A 20,804-nucleotide genomic window follows, 5' to 3' on the forward strand; every position below is an offset into this window, starting at 1 on the left:
ATGAATAGAATAATGGTACTAGGAGTGGTGAGTAAGAATGCTGCAGGAGAAGCAAGGTCAGTAAGTGACTATATAGTAATAGCATTGATCTGTGTGTATCCCTTTTCTCTTTTTATTTTTTTATTAATTTTTAAAATTAAATTTATTTATTTATTTATTTATTTATTTATTTATGGCTGCGTTGGGTCTTCGCTGCTGCACACGGCTTTCTCTAGTTGCGGCAAGCGGGGGCTACTCTTTGTTGTGCTGCATGCGGGCTTCTCATTGCGGTGGCTTCTCTTGTTGTGGAGCACGGGCTCTAGGTACACGGGCTTCAGTAGTTGTGGCTCGTGGGCTCTAGAACGCAGGCTCAGTAGTTGTGGTGCATGGGCTTAGTTGCTCCGCGGCATGTGGGATCTTCCCGGCCCAGGGCTCGAACCTGTGTCCCCTGCATTGGCAGGTGGATTCTTAACCACTGCACCACCAGGGAAGCCCCTCTTTTTATTTTTTTTCTTCCAGTTTTATTGAAAAATAACTGACATACAGCACTGTATAAGTTTAAGTTGTACAGCATAATGATTTGACTGACAACATCATGAAATGATGATCTTAATAAGCTTCATGACCATCCATCATCTCATAAAGACACAAAATTAAACAAATAGAAAAAAATTTTTTCCTTGCAGTGAGAACTCTTAGGATTTACTCTATTGAAAACTTTCATATATAGCATACAGCAGTGTTAATTATGTTTATCATGTTGTGCATTACAACTCTAGTACTTACTTATCTTATAACTGGAAGTTTGTACTTTTTAACTGCCTTCATCCAGTTTCCCTTCCCCCCACCTCTGCCTCTGGTAACCACAAATCTGATCTCTTTTCCTATGAGTTTGCTTGTTTGTTTTTGAAGTATAATTGACCTACAATACTGTGTTAGTTCCTGTTAACACATGTGATTTGATATTTTTATGCATTTCAAAATGACCACCATGATAATTCTAGTTATGGTCTGTCACCGTACAAAGGTGTTACACTGTTACTGACTATTCCATACACTGTACATTTCATACGTGTGACTCATTTATTTTGCAACTGGAAGTTTGTACCTCCCTCACCTATTTCTCTCCTCCCTCACCTATTTCTTTCCTCCCTCCATGCTCCTCCCCTCTGGCAACCAACTGTTTGTTCTCTGTATCTATAACTTTTTCTGTTTATGTTTGTTCATTTGTTTTTTTGGTTCCACATACAAGTGAAATCATACTGTATTTGTCTTTCTCTGACTTCTTTCACTTATCATAATACCCTCTAGGTCCATCCATTTGTTGCTAATGGCAAGATTTCATTTTATTTTAATTAAGGCTGCACAGCTTGTGGGATCTTAGTTTGAAAGATGGAAAGGGATTGAAAGATTTCATTTTTTTATGGCTGAGTAATATTCCATTGTGCGGGGACTTCCCTGGCGGTACAGTGGTTAAGATTTCGTGTTTCTACTGTAGGGGGCGCAGGTTCGATCCTTGGTCAGGGAGCTAAAATTCCACATGCTGCACGGTGTGACCAAAAAAAAAAAAAAAAAAAATTCCATCATGTGTCTGTATGTATGAGTGTGTGTGTGTACCACATTGCCCTATCTGTTCATCTGTTAATGGGCACTTAGGTTGCTTCCATGTCTTGGCTATTGTAAATAATGCTGCAGTGAACATATGGGTGCATATATCTTTTTGAATTAGTGTTTTCTCATGATAAATACCCAGGAGTGGAATTGCTAGATTGGATGGTACTTCTATTTTTAATTGTTTGAGGAATCTCCATACTATTTTCCATAGTGGCTGCACCAGTTTACATTCCCACCAACAGTGCACGTGGGTTCCCTTTTTGCCACATCCTTGCCAGCATTTGTTGTTTGTTGTATTTTTTATAATAGTCATTTCAGGTGTGAGGTGATACCTCATTGTGGTTTTGATTTGCATTTCCCTGATGGTTAGTGATGTTGAGCATCTTTTCGTGTGCCTGTTGTCCATCTGTATGTCTTCTTTGGAAAAATGTCATTTCAGGTCCTCTGCCCATTTCTTAATCAGGGTATTTCTTTTTTTGATGTTGAATTGTATATTTTGGGTAGTAACCCTGTATCAGATATATTGTTTGCAAATATCTTCTCCCATTCAGTAGGTGCCCTTTTTGCTTTGTTGATAGTTTCCTTCTCTGTGCAAAAAGCTTTTTAGTTTGATGTAGTCCTATTTGTTTATTTTTGCTTTCATTTCCCTTGCCTGAGGAGACATATCCAAAAATATATTACTAAGACTGATGTCAAAGAGTGTACTGCCTGTGTTTTCTTCTAGAAGTTTTGTGGTTTCAGATCTTACATTTAAATTTAAGTCTTTACATAGAGGAGAGACTTGTGGTTGCCGGGGCAGGGGAAGGACAGTGTGGGATTAGCAGTTGCAAACTAGTATATAGAGGATGGATAAACAGCAGGGTCCTACTCTATGGCACAGGGAACTGTATTCAGTATCCTGTGATAAACCATAATGGAAAAGAATATGAGAAAGAATATACATATATGTATAACTGAATCACTGCTATACAGCAGAAATTAACACAACATTGTAAATCAACTATACTTCATAAAATATTTTAAAAAATAAATTTAAGTCTTTAATCCATTTAAAATTTATTTTTGTGCATGATGTGAGAGAGTAGTCCAGTTTGATTTTTTTACATGTAGCTGTCCAGTTTTCCCAACACAGTTTATTGAGGAGGCTGTCTTTTCCCCATTGTATATTCTTGCCTTCTTGCCTCCTTTGTTGTAGCTTTAGCTTTGATTTTTGCCATTTTAAGTATGGTGTGTCTTTGTATGGTCTTCTTTGGGTTGATCCTGTTTGGGCTGTCTGTGCTTCCTGGACTTGGATGTCTGATTCCTTTTCCAGGTTAGGGAAGTTTTCAGCTATTATGTATTGACATATGTTCTCTGCCCCTTTCTCTCTCTCTCTCTCTCTCTCTCTCTGTCTCTCTGTCTCTCTGTCTCTCTGTCTCTCTGTCTCTCTCTCTCTTCTCCTTCTGGGACCCCTACAAATGAGAATGTTAGTACATGTGATGCTGTTACAGAGGTCTCTTAAACTGTCCTCATTTCTTTTTTTTCTTCTTTCTTTTTCCTGTTTAGCTTTGGTGATTTCCACTGTTTATCTTCCAACTTGCCCATCTCTTCCTCTGTATCATCTAATCTACTGTTGATTCCTTATAGTGTATTCCTGTTATTATTTTTTAAAATATTTATTTATTTGGCTGCGCCGGGTCTTAGTTGCGACACATGGGATCTTCCTTGCAGCATGCGGGATCTTTAGTTGTGGCAAGTGAGCTCTTTTAGTTGTGGCATGTGGACTCTTAGTTGGGGCACGCGGGATCTAGTTCCCTGACCAGGGATTGAACCCCGGGCCCCCTGCATTGGCAGCATGGAGTCTTATCCACTGGACCACCAGGGAAGTCCCATAGTGTATTATTTATTTTAGTTATTGTACACTTCACCTCTGTTTGGTTCTTCTTTATATTTTATATTTTTTCTTTGTTAAAAACATCTAACTCCTCACTCTGTTCATCCATTCTTCTCCCGAGTTCTTTGAGCATCTTTATGATCATTACCTTGAACTCTTTATCAGATAGATTGCTTATCTCTACTTCACTTAATTCTTCTTCTGGGGTTTTATCTTGTTCCTTTGTTTGAAACATATTCCTCTGTCACCTAATTTACTGTTTTTATTTCTATGTATTTGGCAGGTTGGTTACATTTTCCTCCTCCTCCAGATACAGCAAGGGAGACACCCTTACAAAATATTTCCATTACTAATGTAAATGTTTTCTTGCAAAGGGACAGCTCCTACTTGGTTTTCAGAGTTTTCTCCAATTCTGCTGTTTCTTAGAAAATAACCAGCTTAAGATAATATTCCAAAGAGACACATTTTGGGGTGGCAAATTCTGCTCCCCTACATTATAACAGGCTTTATTTTTTTTAGAGAAGTTTTAGATTCACAGCAAAATTGAGCCATTTTTGATACTGATCTAACATCACCGTGGTGTTTGTTAAAAGGTGTCTATTTCTGTTATCAATTTCAGTATATATACAAAATGTATTTTGCAGTTATACTTGCTGTTTTATGATTGTTGTTTTTCAAAGTATTACCTTCTTTTCGACTGAATATAATATGCGTCATTTCATTATGAAAGAATTTACTAAGTAATTAACTGAAGGGAAAATAGCAATGGGTTTTTCTGGTCCACTAACTAGAAGAAGCATTTTTCAGCCTTTTTCATGTCCTGTGAATAGGATAGTGAATGTGTGCCTTGTGATTTGTTGTTCTGTTTATACTGCTTTGCTGATTGAGAACTGTATTTATATATTTCATGTTTTGGCAGCTTGAAACAGGAAAAGAATTTTTAGGTCTGTTTTGAAAAAAACTGTGACAGGAATGCTACATATGTACATGACAAAGATGTATGTAAATTATTGGAGCTTCAAGGAGACAATAGTTTTCTTGGAGAGTATATGCTACTCTATCATTATTTAAAGTGACTTCTGTCAGATGAAAAATTAATCAGTCCAGTCAATCTAAGAAAGAAATGGAAAATTTTATTCAAGCTAAATTGAGGATTATAACCTGGGAACAGCCTCTCAGAAAGCTCCAAGAACTGTTCTGCCCGTTAGAAGTCAAAGCACAGTTACAGAAGTTTTTTGACACAGGGGCCTGTACATTAAATGATGTCTTATTGACTTACACAGTCCAGATCTGCAAGTACAGAGTGATGGGTTGTGTGACCCCTTACAAGATCAAGATGGAATGTTATCTTTCAAGGAGTTGTCTTATGGGTGCTGGGAGGATGTTGCGCTTTATTGTTGAGGAGGTTTGGTGGATGCATAATGCAGATATACAGTGTACGTTAGAGGGGAGAGAGGAGGCCAAAGGACAGAGAAAAATTTTTTATGTTTAAAATTTTCTTATCTTGCCATAAAATATGAATTTTATTTCACACTTCCATCATAATTGATGCATTAAGTACGACTGAACCAGAAGCACTTCTAAATTCTAATGTAGTATGTATAATATAGTTAACATGCACATACTGGAGAAAAGCACGGAAACCCTACAGTAGCAAATTTCTCATTTTAAAATAAAAATGCACCATGCCTCATTTTTCTCCACTATTAAAACTGGGTAGTCTTTCAAGTATTACTTTTTATTCTTGCGAGGAAGGGCAGAGATTGTTTTATGTTAGGCTAATGTGAAAAGAATCCAAGACCACAAAGGTTGCACTTTAAATTTCAATAGAATTGTGTGCTTCATATCAGCATTATGAAATTTTAAAATTTGGTGTATCCTGCACTTTCAGAAATTTCTCCTAACAGTTAATATAATTGAATTGCATATTAATATCATTTAAATTAAGAAAAAAATCTTACGGTGCCTTTATTTTAGTATACCCTGTCATCTAAGGCCTAGATGATACTTACTAGTTAATTACATGGCTTTGGCATTCACTAGTAGTCTTTTAGGAGAATATTTGCTTTAGTTTTGGGGGGAGGAAGTGTCTGATATACTTTTTAAGCTTTATTATGAAAACTTTAAACATTCACAGAGTAGAGAGAATTGTATAATGAGTCCTCACGTATTCCTCTCCTGTCCTCACTAGTTTAATATAACGGCTCTTCTTGTTTTATCTGTGCATTCCCCACCGTTACTTTCCTCCCAGCCCCCCAGGGATTTTGAAGGAAATCCCAGATATCATGTAATTTCATTGAGAAATATTTCAATGTGTACCTCTAAAAGAGAATCAAATTATTTGTATTCCCAGTGAGTACTAGCTAGCTTTGTTGTGGAGAGGAAGTTCAAGAGTGCTTGGAAACAGACCTGCCATTGCATTTTATTGTAGTTAATTTGTATTCAGTAAGATCCAGAGTTTATATTACTTGGGTTTTTTTTTATTATTACAATACATCTCAAAGGATTTGAAGTGTTGATTTTGTAAATAACATCTAAGGAAACATTATGAATTACCATCATGAATGTGTATGAAGTAATGTGACAGTCCTCATTTCAGAGCTAATCTGCGATTTGCTTTGTCATTTTTTCATGGCTCCTCCCCAGCTCCAAAATTAGTTTCTTTATTTAAATGCTGAGAAACAGTCAGCATGTAACACTTATTTTCAGATGAAATTTATAAGGCTCTATTTGTGTCAGAGAAAGAGAGCAGAGAGAAAAAAATATGCATATGGGGCTGAAAAAAAGAGGAAGGGGCAGAACAGTGTAAACATCACAGCCTGGGTACCAGAGAAATAACTTCCCCTTTCTTTCAGTCTCACTCACCCAACCTCCTCTCTTGGTCTTGACTTTTTAATTTCTCTCTTTTCTTGGTTTCCCCTTTGGTTTATATCTTTTTCTTCTCTTGGCATTTACCTGACTTTGCCTGTGGCATTTATGATTAGGAAGATTGCTGATTCCTCCCTTGGAGAATGTTTTATTATATAGGGGTTGTGAGATAAAACTTTAAAAAGCAAAATATTTTAGGACGAATTTGTTGTGCTTTGTTTGTTTTTATACAGATTTTGAAAAATGTTTATTTAAACTCCTTCACATAGTTGGGTACCTACTACTATGGGCTAGATTGAACTTTTCTGTAGTCTGTGAATGAATGATACAATGTATGAAACGTTAACTATATATAGACATTTAGGTTCACTTTATGTGCTCTTTTTGAAAAATTTTGTAATAATTTTTCCTTTTTTTGTGTGTTCTCTTTTGCTGCTCATTTATTGGATGAAACGGATTCTATTCATATGTGACTCTGCAGTTCACAAGATTCCTTTGCAGCTCACCTTTGGAGGTAAGATTACTCACTGACCTTGAAATTAGAATTGCTATTGGTATCTTTTGTGAGGCATTTATTTGATAATTTAAGAGTGATCATTTTGTCATGATGTATTCTTCGATACCAGTAATGAGATGAATGCAGACTTTCCTTTATAAGAATTCCTATAAGTTACAGAGCTTTGTGAGGGCAGTGACCTTCACAGCAGGTCATTGCCTTCATTTTAATAGGTAGAATGAAGTCAGTCCATTTTAAAGAGCCTTGTTGTATCTCCTTACTCCCATGCCAGTCTCACATTGGCTTTATCCTCTGTAAACTGCCCTGGTGTTAAAGGAGAACTGGAGAAGTCTGGGCAGAGGCTGTCATCAAGGAGGTTTCAGTTAGTTTGAGAGAACTTTTTAAAATCCATGAATTGATGAGGGAAGAGCAAAGGACTTCCCTTGTATTGAGCTTCATCTTAACACAGGCATGATTCTAGGTGCCAGATTCACTTTCTCATCTAATTCTCATAATGGTTCTGCAATTTAGAACTGAAAATCCAGTGATAAATTGTGAGATAAAGAAAACTCTTAGATAATCAGAGAACCAGTTATCAGTGTGAGCTGTGGTTGATAAGGAGTTACTTGGAGAAGAAGGATGAGGCTTTGGGAAAGGAGTCGGAAAGGGGAAGCAGCTGGGTGTGTGGAGGGACATTGGACTTGGTACCAAACTTGGGGTTAAGATCAGGTCCTCACTTACTAGCCGTGTGACACTGGGCAGTCGCAGCTTCCCTGAGCCTCAGCTTTCTCATCTTTAAAATGCAAATAATTTCTACCTCTCAAATGAAGCAATGGGCAGGGGAGCAGTTTATCAAGCGCTATTCACATCTTACTAATATTTTGTATTCTTCTCTCAGGCTATGCTTCAGGCTATGATAAGACTCTGTCCCTGCCTTTCATTTGCCCTTCCTTTGGCCTCTATTGTTTACTTCACTCTGTGTTCCCTTCCCCACTCCCAACCTCTTCAAATCATATCCCGCTTCAGGGTGAGCCTAGATGCTGTGTCCTCTGTGATGCCCTCTCTGACCGCTCCACATAGAGGCAGTTGTTCCCTTTTCTGCTTCCATAATATTGCATTCTATGATTATTGAAGCTACTATTGTTATGTGGTGTGGCCCAGCCTCCTCGTGGCCTCCTTGAGACTTCCTGGTGGCCAGTTTGAATGATTTCCAGGGGAAATTGAGCAGACCAGAGGGGGTAGTACCATCCAGGCTTGGTTACATTTTCTAAATGTCCAGGACCAAGGGGGAAACAAAGCCTGGAAAGATCCTGGGCTTTGAAATGAGAGATCCTTGGGTGACCCATGAGTAAGTAATTTCATCTTTCAATTAATCTAAAAAATGGAGGTAATAATAATACGTAACTTACAGGGTTATTAAAATGAAATGAGATAATGTGTGGTAAACGCTAAGTACAATGCCTGTCACACAGAATTTTAAATAGAGTTTGGTGTAAAAGCAATAAAAATTAAAACTGTACCATAAGAAACTTGAAGACAATGTAAACTATATAGTCTACTCTTTAATCGATAAAGCACTTTCTAAGTATAGAATGGGAAGTATCACAAAGGAAAGGATGAAAAAATTAGATCTGATTTTGTAAAAAAATCCATGATTTGGTTCATGAAGACATACGTAGTTGAGAGGCAATTTGGGAAAGTGTAATAAAAAGATTATTATACTTAATATAATCTCTTAGAAACCGTTTTTAAATGCAGTGTTTTCTTTTATATACTATTTGGTTGGATTTTATCAGATAGTTGATCAGCTGAAATACAAATAGTACTATGTTTTTTAAAGTTTAATCTTATAAGTAATCAAAGGAATGCAATTTAAAATAGCAGTTATATACAGTTTTTTAACTATCAAGATATCTTTTTTATTTTTAAGTGAATGCTTGGGAAGATGTGATGAGATGGGATGTTTTTAAACTTCATCCTTCATAGAAATCAGTTTGGTCATATACATTAAAGATCTTATAGAAATGCATACCTTGTGGTTGAGTAATTCTAGTCTAGGAATCACTGCCAGAGAAATAAAGATTGGGACAAAACTTGCCTAAATATGTTTGTTACAGCATTATTTATAATGGCAAAAATTTATAAATAATTTAAATGTTCAACCATAGGAAAAGGTCATATAAATCATGGTGCAGCCGGCCATATGATAGAACACCCAGTAGCCATTAAGACAGTGATCATGCATGTATGTTCATGCGTATACATTGATGAAAAATAGCAGTATAAAATACTTTTGCTTGTACTAAGAGACAGAAGCAGGCTGCAAAATTATACATGCAGATCTCAATTTAAAAACAATTTAAGTATACAGAAATTAGTTAGGAAGGAGATACACCAAATGTTAGCATTAACTACAAAATGCTAAATTATTTTACCTCTTGTTCTTCCACGAAGGAGTCACATGGGGAGAATGAGGTACCTTGGTAGGTTTTTGATGATGGCTCTTATAGTCAGTGTTTGACTGAGATGTACATCAGGGAAATCTCTAATTGATGTGGAAACAGGGTCTAGTCTTGGGGGAAAAAAGGCACTGGCAGGAGCTTAGATGAAGAGATAACGTTGATAATGTTGATAATTAAGGCTGGACGCTCATTTAAGCAAGAGCTCAGAGGAGTAACCAGGAACAGGGGTTTTGAGCGGAAGGCAGTGAGGCTGGATTAGTTTACCTGCACAGGGAGTAAATAAGGAAGCTGGAGCTTGATATCTGCTTCACTGGGGCAGAGTAGCGGTTTGAGGATGTTACTGAACAATGGCAAGGATGCTTTTCAATAGTCCTCACTGGGGCTTCCCTGGTGGCGCAGCGGTTGAGAATCTGCCTGCCAATGCAGGGGACATGGGTTCGAGCCCTGGTCTGGGAGGATCCCACATGCCGCGGAGCAACTGGGCCCGTGAGCCACAACTACTGAGCCTGCGCGTCTGGAGCCTGTGCTCTGCAACAAGAGAGGCCGCGATAGTGAGAGGACCGCGCACCGCGATGAAGAGTGGCCCCCGCTTGCCACAACTGGAGAAAGCCCTCGCACAGAAACGAAGACCCAACACAGCCAAAAATAAATAAATACATAAATAAAAAAAAAAAAAAAAAAAAAATAGTCCTCACTAACAGACTTTTCTCAAATGTAAGCTCGATGAGAAAGGACCGTGTTTTTCTTGCTTCCTTGTGTTTCCATGTATTGTTAAGTACCATATAGGAGGCACTGAATAAATATTTGTTGAATGAATAAATGAATAAATAAGTAAACTAGGCACAGCTAAGGTTGAGAGTAGCAAGCTTTTCCCCATAATCTGGCAGGACTAGCTAAGAGCACACAAGGTCTAATATTTATGTCTCAATATGGTTAAGTCTCTCTTCCCAGCTAGATTGTAGCTACTTCAGATCAGGATCTTTGTCTTTTTCATTTTTGGATGCTCTCAGGTATAAATAGGGCTTGGAATGGTACCAACCATATACCTAGAGTTGTACCAAACAAATATTTTTTAAATTACATCTTATTATTCGTGTTAAATATTGGGAATCGTTGTGTAGAAGCTTAAGTCTTCGGTGAAAAGTAGAAGGGAAAGTATCATGATCAAAGTTTAGTGATAGTTTCTGTTATTTTCTGTCTCATCTGCTTTTTCCATTTAATGATCTGGAGTTACATTTTTACCTTGGCTAAATTGATCTTTTTTCTTACTGGGCTTATGGACATGGAGGAGGCAAAAGAATCAAAATTAAAGATGACCAGTGTGCTTTTCTTTTCTTGAAATATTTGGGAAATACTTTGAGGGCATTCTGTTGATATGTTTCTGGCTTGGAATTTCACAGGGGCCACCTGATGGCATAGTTTAGTGGCTGCTGCCCCTGAATTTCCAGCAGCACTGAGCTCAGGATTCTGTTTCTGCGCTGCCTTGCAGAACTTGAGAGCCAAACAAAGCCAGGGCAGGAGAATGCTGAGACTCTCTAAATGTTTAATTTTGCCATTAAGCTTATGCTTCAGCTGGAGAAGGAAAATTGCAAATATGGGTAATACCCAAATATTGATACCTTACCTAATTTTGAATAAAAGAAAAATAGTTCAGGTGGAGACAGTAAAATACATGAGGTTTGCAGTTGAAAATGAAGGAGACTTTGAATTTCATTCTGCCCACAAAAACTAAACTACTGTGAATGAACCGTGTCCCTTTGTTATAAGTCCTGAACGGTGAACTGCCACATGAATCTAACAAAATTGTCAGGTTATAGTAATTACATCAGTAATTTGATCTGCTGTCATTTGAATGGAGCCATGTGTGGAGAGTCAGTTACTTCCTCTGTGGGGCTGACCCTTTTACATTTCTGTAAGCCGAAGACTAACAGAGCTCATTAAACTCTGTGGGAAAAGAGCTTTTGTCACCTCGTCAAGTCCGGCAACATATTTCCATTATATTCCTAATTTCGCGTGGCTCTGTAGCTGCTGATGTGCATTCCCCTGCTAGGTTTACATGGGCTCTCTCCCTTACAGACATTTTTATTGACATTTCTAAGCCTGAATTACATTTCGTGTGGCACCACCTACAGATGTCTTCAATTAAATATAGGTAAATAAAAGGGATTATGTATCAGAGGCTAAAAGATACTTCAAATTCTCTTCTAAGCCATACTTTGCCAGCCAATCCAGTAGCGTGAAGTCTCAGCATCATTTTGGAGGTAGAGAACTACGGAAGAGGCATTTGTAAGAAAAGTTAAACCATGTGGGAATGTGGGTCACTTAGGATTCTCTTTAAAGATGTCCTATTCCTTCATTTCAGATCAATTAAAATCTTCTTTGTTAGCAGTTAGCATAATAATTTTTGGAGAAGTTAGCAGCTGTAGTATATGGGGCACTATCCTAAACTCTCTGCTTACATTATTTTAATTTTCATAGAATGTCTATGTGGTAGTTATTTCCAATTTCCTTATGAAGAAAATTGAACCTAGAGAGGTAGTTTAGTTGAGTTCAATATCACAGCTACTAGTGAATGGCAACAACATGCTTAAAATGTCTTATATTACATGAAGTGATGATGATATTATTTGAAGGAAGACAGTGATAAATTTGAGATGTGCCAACCTTGGCACTGTTGACATTAGGGGTTGGATAAATCTTTTTCGTGGGCACTGTCTTGTGCATTGTGTGATGCTTAGCAACATCTCTGGCCTCTACCCAAGAGATGCCAGTAGCACCCTTCCCCCTGAGTTGAAACAGAATGTCTCCAGACTTTGCCAAATATCCCTAGGGGGTAAAATGGCTCCCTGTTAAAAACTACTGCCCTAGAGCAGCCTTAACAAAAAAAGAACAAAGAGAGTTAATAATCCAATAGCGATGATAGTAGCAATGATAACATGTTTTCAGTCTCACAAAAGGTGGGAAAACGAACAGGTGAACAAAGGACAAAGGAGACAAATAGAAAACAAATAGCAAAATGGTCCACTTAAACACAACCATATTAATTATTACATTAATATTAATGATCTAAACCAAAAATCTGCTCTATGGAAATGTTTTATATCTGTGCAGTGGAAAACATGTATGTAGTCAATGGTCGTACATAGTCACTGAGCTCTTTAGGAACTGAATTTAAAATACTTTAAATTTTAGTTAACATATGTAGCCACATGTGGCCAGTGGCTGTCCTATTGGACAGTACAGGTCTAAACACTCCAATTGAAAGTCAGAAATTGTCAGACTAGATAAAAGAAAAAAAGCAAACTCCATCTTAAATATGAAAGCATGAATAGGTTAAAAGTAAAAGACCAGAGTAAACTATACCATGTAAATACTAATCATAATAAAAATGGAGTGGCCGTATTCATACCTAACAAAATAGACTTCAGGGCAAAAGCTCTTACCAGAAGAAAAGATGGACATTTCATAATGTTAAAATAGTCAGTTCATCAAGTGAGGACAGTAATCCCAAATGTGGTACACTTAATAACAGAACCTCAAAATACATGAAGCAAAAACTAATGGAACTGAAAAGAGAAACAGTCAAATCCACAGCTATAGTTGGAGACTTCAGAACAACTTTCTCAGTAATCAATAGAAGAACTAGGCAGAAAATTACAAGCAATTTAGAAGATTTGGACAAAACTATCATTCAGTTCCACTTAGTTGACATCTATTGAATGCTGTACCCAATGACAAAATACATATTTTTTCAAGTACATAAGGAGTATTCTCCAAGACAGATCATATGCTGTACCATTATACAAATCTTAATAAATTTAAAAGGATTGAAATAATCTCTGATCAAAGTGGAATTAAATTAGAATCAGTAACAAAAAGAACTGTTATAGTTTAGCAATAATAGGACAAACAACCTAATTTAAAAATAGATAAAAGACCTGATTATATATTTCACCGTGAAGACATACAGATGGCTAATAAGCACATGAAAAGATGCTCCCCATCCATTAGGGAAATGCAAATTAATACCACAATGAGGTTCCAACATAAACTCACTAGAATGGCTATAATCGAAAGATAATACCAAGTGTTGGCGAGATGTGGAGAAATGGAACCCTCATACATTGCTGATGGGAATGTAAAATGGTATAGCCACAGTTTGGCAGTTTCTCAAAATATTAAACTTAGGGTTACTATATGACCCAGCAATTTCACCCTTAGGAATATACACCTAAGTGAAATGAAAATGTTCAAACAAAGGCTTATATGTGAACGCTCATGGCAGCATTATTCATAATGGCCAAAAGCTGGAAACAATTCAGGTGTCTATCAACTGGTAAATGGATAAGCAAAATGTGGTATTTTCATACAGTGTAATACCATTCAGCAATAAGAAGGAACGAACTACAATACACGCAACACATGGATGAACCTTAAAAACATTATTGGAGGTGAAAGAACCAGGCACAGCAGACTGCATATTGTGTCTTTCCAGCTATATGAATTATCCAAAAAAGGGGAATTTATAGAGTCAGAAAGCAGATCAGTGCTTGCCTGGGGTAAGAGGTACGAGCGGAGGATTGACTGCAAGTGGGCTTTTGAGAACTTTGGTGGGGGGTGGTAGAAGTGTTCTCAAGTTGGATTATGTGGTTTCACAATTCTGTGAATTTGCTAAAGATCACAGAATTCTGCGCTTAAAATGGGTGCATTTTATCATATGTTAAGTACACCTCAATAAAACTGTTTGAAAAAAAAAGCTTATATCATTTCTTCATCCTTTAATTTCTCAAAATGTTATGGAAAAGGTCTGACTCAGCTTGGCATCTTCCGTAGTTGTGGTCTAGGTGTTTACACAGTTTTAGCATTTGCCAAGATAGTGTTGTGTATTGAAATAGATGTTTTAGTTTAAATATTAACTAGTTAATACCCAATATTAAATAAAGTTAGCCATTAATATTTTTCGGTAGCTTGCAAAACCAACTTTCTAAGTTTTTTGTTTTTGGGAGTTGGGAACTACTTTGCTCTTTCTTGGAACTCTGTGGTAGACTGGGATCATATGTGTATATTTGGTTGTGTGTATGTGTACGTATGTGCACTGATTGCAAACTGCAGGTAGCACGGGTGGGGATCTGGCTTTATAGCCAGTGGTAACATTCATTCATTTTGCTGTCAGGAAAATAAAGGACTATGAGAACCTAACATCTCTTCAGTCTGTCAGCATATGAAAAATAGCATTGTTTGGAATGGCTCTGGCAGATACCAAGATATCTCCAGTGACCAGAATTTGGAAGAGGGAATGGCTCTTACCTCAACTGGGTCCTGTAGAAATGAAGGGAGCTTGCAGAGGTAGCAGTGGGAGGGGTGAGGTGGGTGGAAGGTTGAGTTGCCAGCCTTGAGCAGGGAGTTCAAACAGTTTGACCAAATAAAGAGGACACTGAGCTGGCCTGAATTGGAGAGCTGTGGAGATAAGGCTCGGAAGAGGGTTGAGCTGGTGACTTGTGGGAAGCTTTTACCTGCTGTCTGGTATAATGCTTGGGAGGACCAGCAGTGCTGAAAGAGCTGGGGCCAGGGCAGACAGAGGTAACTAAAGAGGGGCCAGATCTTCTCAGAGAGTGGTTGTCAGTCTGCTGTTTGTTACTGACTAATCAGAAATGGAAAACTGGGCAGTGGCTTGATCCACTGGGCAGAAGTGGGAACATGAGTGAAGATCGCTGCTTTTCTAGTTACGTGGGTAACTAGAAACAGTCATGCAGTTTTCAGGCTGAGCCCTGTGCTGTAGAATCACAGGTCGAATAGGCAAGGTAGTGTTGGCTGAGGCACCAGTTAGAATTCCGGAGCCAAATCCCCCAAGTTATTGGGATTGTCATTTGATTGTTCTCCCTTTCAGTTGAGTCTGAGGCCTCTTGGGCAGTTCTGGTTGGGGTGAGCCTGCTGACAAAGAACCGGTTGAACTGAAGACATTATTCCTTCCCTCAGTTCACTTCAGTAATGCTGGGACAGCTTTCACGCGATCGTCAGAATAGTATTCCCTGGGCTTACGGTGGCATTCAGCAAACGCTGGTTGAGTTCATAAATGAACTTATTCTCAATTAGTTTCTGGATATCACATGATAGTTGAGCCAGTGTAAGCTGAAACCTTATGTTTTGTAGTGAAATTATATCAGCTGCAAGTCTTTTCCTGGAAACTGATCTCACATGATAAAAACTCAAAATTGATTCAGAGAATAAAAGAAAGCACACTAGAATAGAAAACCAAACATTAAATAGAAAAATGCCATAAATTTCCATGTTGAAGATCTTTCTGCATGGGACTTGGATTAGTTTAGGCATTTAAGTCCATTCAAGATACCTTTTTGCCAGGTCAGCCTTCCTTTAGGAAGTAGTGGTATTCATCCTTACTCTGAGGATCTTTCAGCTGTGTTCACAGTTAAGGTCATCTGCCTTGACGATTTTCATTACCCATTAGATGTGCATGAATGCTTCAGAAAATGTTTGAATGGTAAATCCTGGCATGGATTAGTTTCCATGGGGATGTCAGTCTTGTTTGATGTTGGTAGTCATCGAGTTCTAAATAAAAATATCAGTTTGGGTTGTCACCGTGGGATGTTTTTCTCTTCTGTCAGAAAGATTGGAAAAGCAGGAGGCTCAAATTGAACCGACAGTAAGTAAGGGCTCACATTAGGATAGTCACTCTTGTTTCTAAGGTGTTTGTCGTAGTGCTCAAAAAATATTGGCTGATATGTAGAATTGAGAAGTTTGGGATTCTACTACTTTTCCTTTTGAGCGTTTAGATAGCGCCTCATAGAAGTCTTTTTGTTGGATGATTAGGATTGAAAATATAAAGGAAAATATAAATAAAATATAAGGAAATGTCAAAGTAAACAACGGATGAACATCTTAATTTTTATCTATTTGTTCTGTAGTAAAAATGCAGAAATAAATTCCTTTTTTATTTCTGTCACATTTATTAAAAACATTTACTGTAAATCTTTTCTCAACTACCTATGCTTAAAGTTCAAATTTTTGTCATTACAGTGTTCTTAGTTTTAAGTTGTAAATGTTAGGGTAAACTTTTTTGCTTTCTTTGAAGCATCTTAGTTCCTAAGAATTCTGTCATTGAGACATATATTTCTTTTTTTTTTTTTTAAACATCTTTATTGGAGTATAATTGCTTTACAATGGTGTGTTAGTTTCTGCTTTATAACAAAGTGAATCAGTTATACATATACATATGTTCCCATATCTCTTCCCTCTTGCATCTCCCTCCCTCCCACCCTCCCCATCCCACCCCTCTAGGTGGTCACAAAGCACCGAGCTGATCTCCCTGTGCTATGCGGCTGCTTCCCACTAGCTATCTATTTTACATTTGGTAGTGTATATATGTCCATGCCACTCTCTCACCCTGTCACATCTTACCCCTCCCCCTCCCCATATCCTCAAGTCCATTCTCTAGTAGGTCTGTGTCTTTATTCCTGTCTTGCCACTAGGTTCTTCATGACCTTTTTTTTCCCCTTAGATTCCATATATATGTGTTAGCATACTGTATTTGTTTTTCTCTTTCTGACTTACTTCACTCTGTATGACAGACTCTAGGTCCATCCACCTCACTACAAATACCTCCGTTTCATTTCTTTTTATGGCTGAGTAATATTCCATTGTATATATGTGTCACATCTTCTTTATCCATTCATCCGATGATGGACACTTAGGTTGCTTCCACGTCCTGGCTATTGTAAATAGAGCGGCAATGAACATTTTGGTACAAGAGACATATATTTCTTGATTCCTACTTTGGTTTAGTAAATTGCTGAAGTATCTCCATTCATTAGGTTGAACAGGGCATGTTAATATATTTTGGTTGTGTTTTAGCATGGTGTGCCACAGAAGCAATGTCCACTGAGAAAAACACTGAACTGAAAGTTGAGAATTCCAGATCCTTCCTAGCATTCTCCTAAATTGGCTGTGTGACCTTGGGCAAGTCCCTTAATCACCTTGACCCTCACTTTTTCACTTGGAAAGTGAGTAAGACTATCTCAGATGAAGACGTCCCTTAAAACTGGGTGAACTTAGCCAACATTTTAACATGTTTTATAGCTTCTTTTCAGACTCGGGTATTTTAAACCAGGCAAATAAAATAAGCTTCCCCCAACCTACAGCTTGCCGTAGTTCTGAAGCAAGTTGACGTTTTACTTAGAATGGTTCTACTCACTTTTTTCTATAAAAACAAGTCTTATCCTGTTAACTTGCATACCCAAATGTTATTTCTCTTATTTCTGTCCTTAATATGGTCTCAATCGTACATATTAATTATATTTTTAATAAAGTGATAACTTGTTTCATAGCAAAAACTTGAGGTAGGAAATTGAGAACTACCTGTTATAGGTAAGCATTATAGCAGACTGAGAAAGTGCGTAAATACAAACATCACAACTTTCTTACAGATCCCTTTTACACCTTCTCAAAGTGGCAAAGATGAAAATGTTTATTGACATGACCTAAAGATATAGCCATTCTGTAGCATATGTAAATATGAAGTAAAAGTATGTAAACTTAAAATTACGCTTGTTGTTTTAGTGTTCATTCTTACTTAGAAACTACCAAGGCATCCAAAGATTATTCATTAAATTTGTTGATTTACATTAATCCATATTTTAAAATTATATAAGTATCTTAGAAATTAAGCCAACACAAAACATAAAAGTAATATGGGTTGCTCAACATTAATAATCATTAGGGAAATGCAAATCCAACCCACAAAGACATACCACCTTCATACCCATTAGGATGGCTATTATTAAAAAACCAGAAAACAGGAAATGTTGGCATGGATGTGCAGAAATTGGAACCCTTGTGCATTGTTGGTGGGCATGTAAAATGGAAAGCAGTATGGTGGTTCCTCAAAGAATTAAAAATAGAATTACCATATGATCTAGCAATTCTCTTCTGGGTATATACACAAAAGAATTGAAAGTAGGGACTCAAACAGATAATTGTACAGCAATGTTCATAGAAGATTATTCATAATAGCCAAAAAGTAGAAGCAGCCCCTGTGTCTACGGACAGATGAATGGATAAACAAAATGTGGTAAATACACACAGTAGAATATTATTTAGCCCTAAAAAGGAAGGAAATTCTGACACATGCTATACAACATGGACAAACCTTGAGGACATTATGCTAAGTAAAATAAGCCAGTCACAAAAGGGCAAGTACTGTATGATTCCACTTAGCTCAGGTACCTAGAGTAGTCAAATTCATAGAGACAAAGTAGAGTAGTGGTTGCTAGGGGCTGGGGGAAGGAAGTAGTGGGCAGTTATTGTTTAATGGCTACGGAGATTCAGTATGGGATGATGAAAAAGTTCTGGGGATGGATGGTGGTGATATTTGCACAACAGTGTAAATGTACTCAGTACCCATGAATTATACACTCAAAGATGTTGAAAATGGTAAGTTTTATGTTATGTATATTTTACCACAATTTAGTAAATATGTTAAAACGTCAGAATTATAATTCAATTCAGTTGAACACAAATTGGCATTTTTCAAAATCTTAAGCATTGTATAGGAATAGTGTTTAACTTTTTTGATTAGTAAACCAATGAGTAGTTTTGGAAGTTTATTAAAACTGTTCTCTTCATTACACAAAACCTCCCTCATATATTCTTTTAAAAATCCACTCATGTGTTATATAGTAAGTCCCCTACATACGAACCTTCAAGTTTCGAACTTTCAAAGATGCAAACATGGGATCGTGTGTCGGATCGTGTGTCCGATCATGTAAGTTAGTTCATGTGTCTGGCATACATTGTCACGTGCATGCATCCTGTACGAGTGGTTGTGCTTTTGTGTACTTTACAGTACTGTATAGAGTACAGTAGTAGTAGTCTTTATTTCAAGCCCAGGATGTCCGGAAGCAAGCGTAAAATCAGCAGTGATGTATAGCTGGTACTGCTAAGAAGCGCCAGGGATTGGAGGCCCAGAGAAAGGATGAAGGGAGACAAGAGGAAGAAGTAACTGAAGAACCGAAGAGATTCACGATGTAGGAAATGGCAAGGGGATTTTCTTTACTTGAGGAGGCACTGTTAGTTTTTGAGGCACAGGACCTGAACGTAGAACGGTACACGAAGGTTACAGCAGCCATTCAGAATGCAATCCAGTGCTACCATGTCATCTATGACGAGAAAAAAGAGCTACTACCCAGACATCACTGGATCGTTTTTTCAAGAGGGTGGATAGAATTGAATCCAGCAAGGAACCGAAACCTGTGCCATCAACGTCAGGTGTGAGTGACATTGCAGCTTGCCCTCTGTCTCCTATTGCTGACGATCCTTCAGCTCTACCATCTCCCACCTCCTGTCCCTCCTCCATGGAGTAACTCTTCTTGCCTGTTCACTCGATGCCAGACCCTGTATGCCAGCTGTTGTACTGTACTACTGTACTTTTCAAGGTACTGTACTGTAAGATTAAAAATGTTGTCTTTATTTTTTGTTTGTTTGTTTTTTTCTGTATTATTTGTGTGAAAAGTATCATAAACCTATTACAGTACAGTACTATATAGCCGATTGTGTTAGTTGGGTACCTAGGCTAACTTTGTTGGACTTATGAACAAATTGGACTTATGAACACACTCTCGGAATGGAACTCGTTCGTATATAGGGGACTTACTGTATTTAATATTAATAAACCTAAGAAAAGACATAACTTTCTTTCTTCCTTCCTCTCTCCCTTCCTTCTTTCCTTCTTTTCTTAACTAATTAATTAATTTTTTTGGTTGCGTTGGGTGTTCGTTGCTGCGCATGGGCTTTCTCTAGTTGCGGCGAGCGGGGGCTACTCTTCGTTGTGGTGCGCAGGCTTCTCATTGCAGTGGCTTCTCTTGTTGCGGAGCATGGTCTCTAGGCATGTGGGCTTCAGTAGTTGTGGCACGTGGGCTCAGTAGTTGTGGCTCACGGGCTTAGTTGCTCCACGGCATGTGGGATCTTCCCGGACCAGGGCTCGAACACGTGTCCCCTGCATTGACAGGCGGATTCTTAACCACTGCGCCACCAGAGAAGCCCCAACTTTTTTTCTTTCTTAAACCAAAATTATTAAACCAGTTTGATTTATGTTAAAAATGTTTCTGAACTAGCAATTTCTGTAAGGAGTTTATTTTCTGTGGAGTTGGAGAATATTTGATTTATATAAATGCTTATTTCTATAAATCAGTTTTACAAAGCTCCTCTAATTAAGAGGTGTAATAGTGTGATTTATTAATACTCTCTGGATGTAGGAAAATATTTCACGTACAGTAAGAAGTAAAGACTTTTCTGAACTTTAGAGTCACAAGCATATAGAGAACTTTTAGCTTCAGTTCTCTGTTATTTCTCTGAAAATAAACACAGAAACTCATTGGTTCAGAACCCAAAAGATCTGCTCTCTTTAATTGATTGAACTCACAAATACGAACACAGACAAAATCAAACAAGCCAGGTTCTTTGTCTTCTCTCATCCGGAAGAGAATAGATCTTCATCATC

The 20,804-nt window shown here is 37.6% G+C and overlaps 1 protein-coding gene across 6 annotated transcripts in view; it reads left to right on the forward strand.

The window, feature by feature from the left end:
• Nucleotides 1-20,804, forward strand: part of ATE1 (arginyltransferase 1) — a 163,029-nt gene that overhangs the window by 43,293 nt on the left and 98,932 nt on the right. For all 6 annotated transcript variants that reach the window (XM_082424783.1, XM_082424781.1, XM_082424780.1 and 3 more), the window contains one exon: nucleotides 6,816-6,848. In XM_082424783.1, the coding sequence (XP_082280909.1) occupies nucleotides 6,816-6,848 (33 nt within the window). The remainder of the gene's footprint in view (nucleotides 1-6,815; nucleotides 6,849-20,804) is intronic.

This window comes from Balaenoptera physalus, assembly GCF_965194825.1.
Source record: "Balaenoptera physalus genome assembly, chromosome: 14".
NCBI lineage: Eukaryota > Metazoa > Chordata > Mammalia > Artiodactyla > Balaenopteridae > Balaenoptera > Balaenoptera physalus.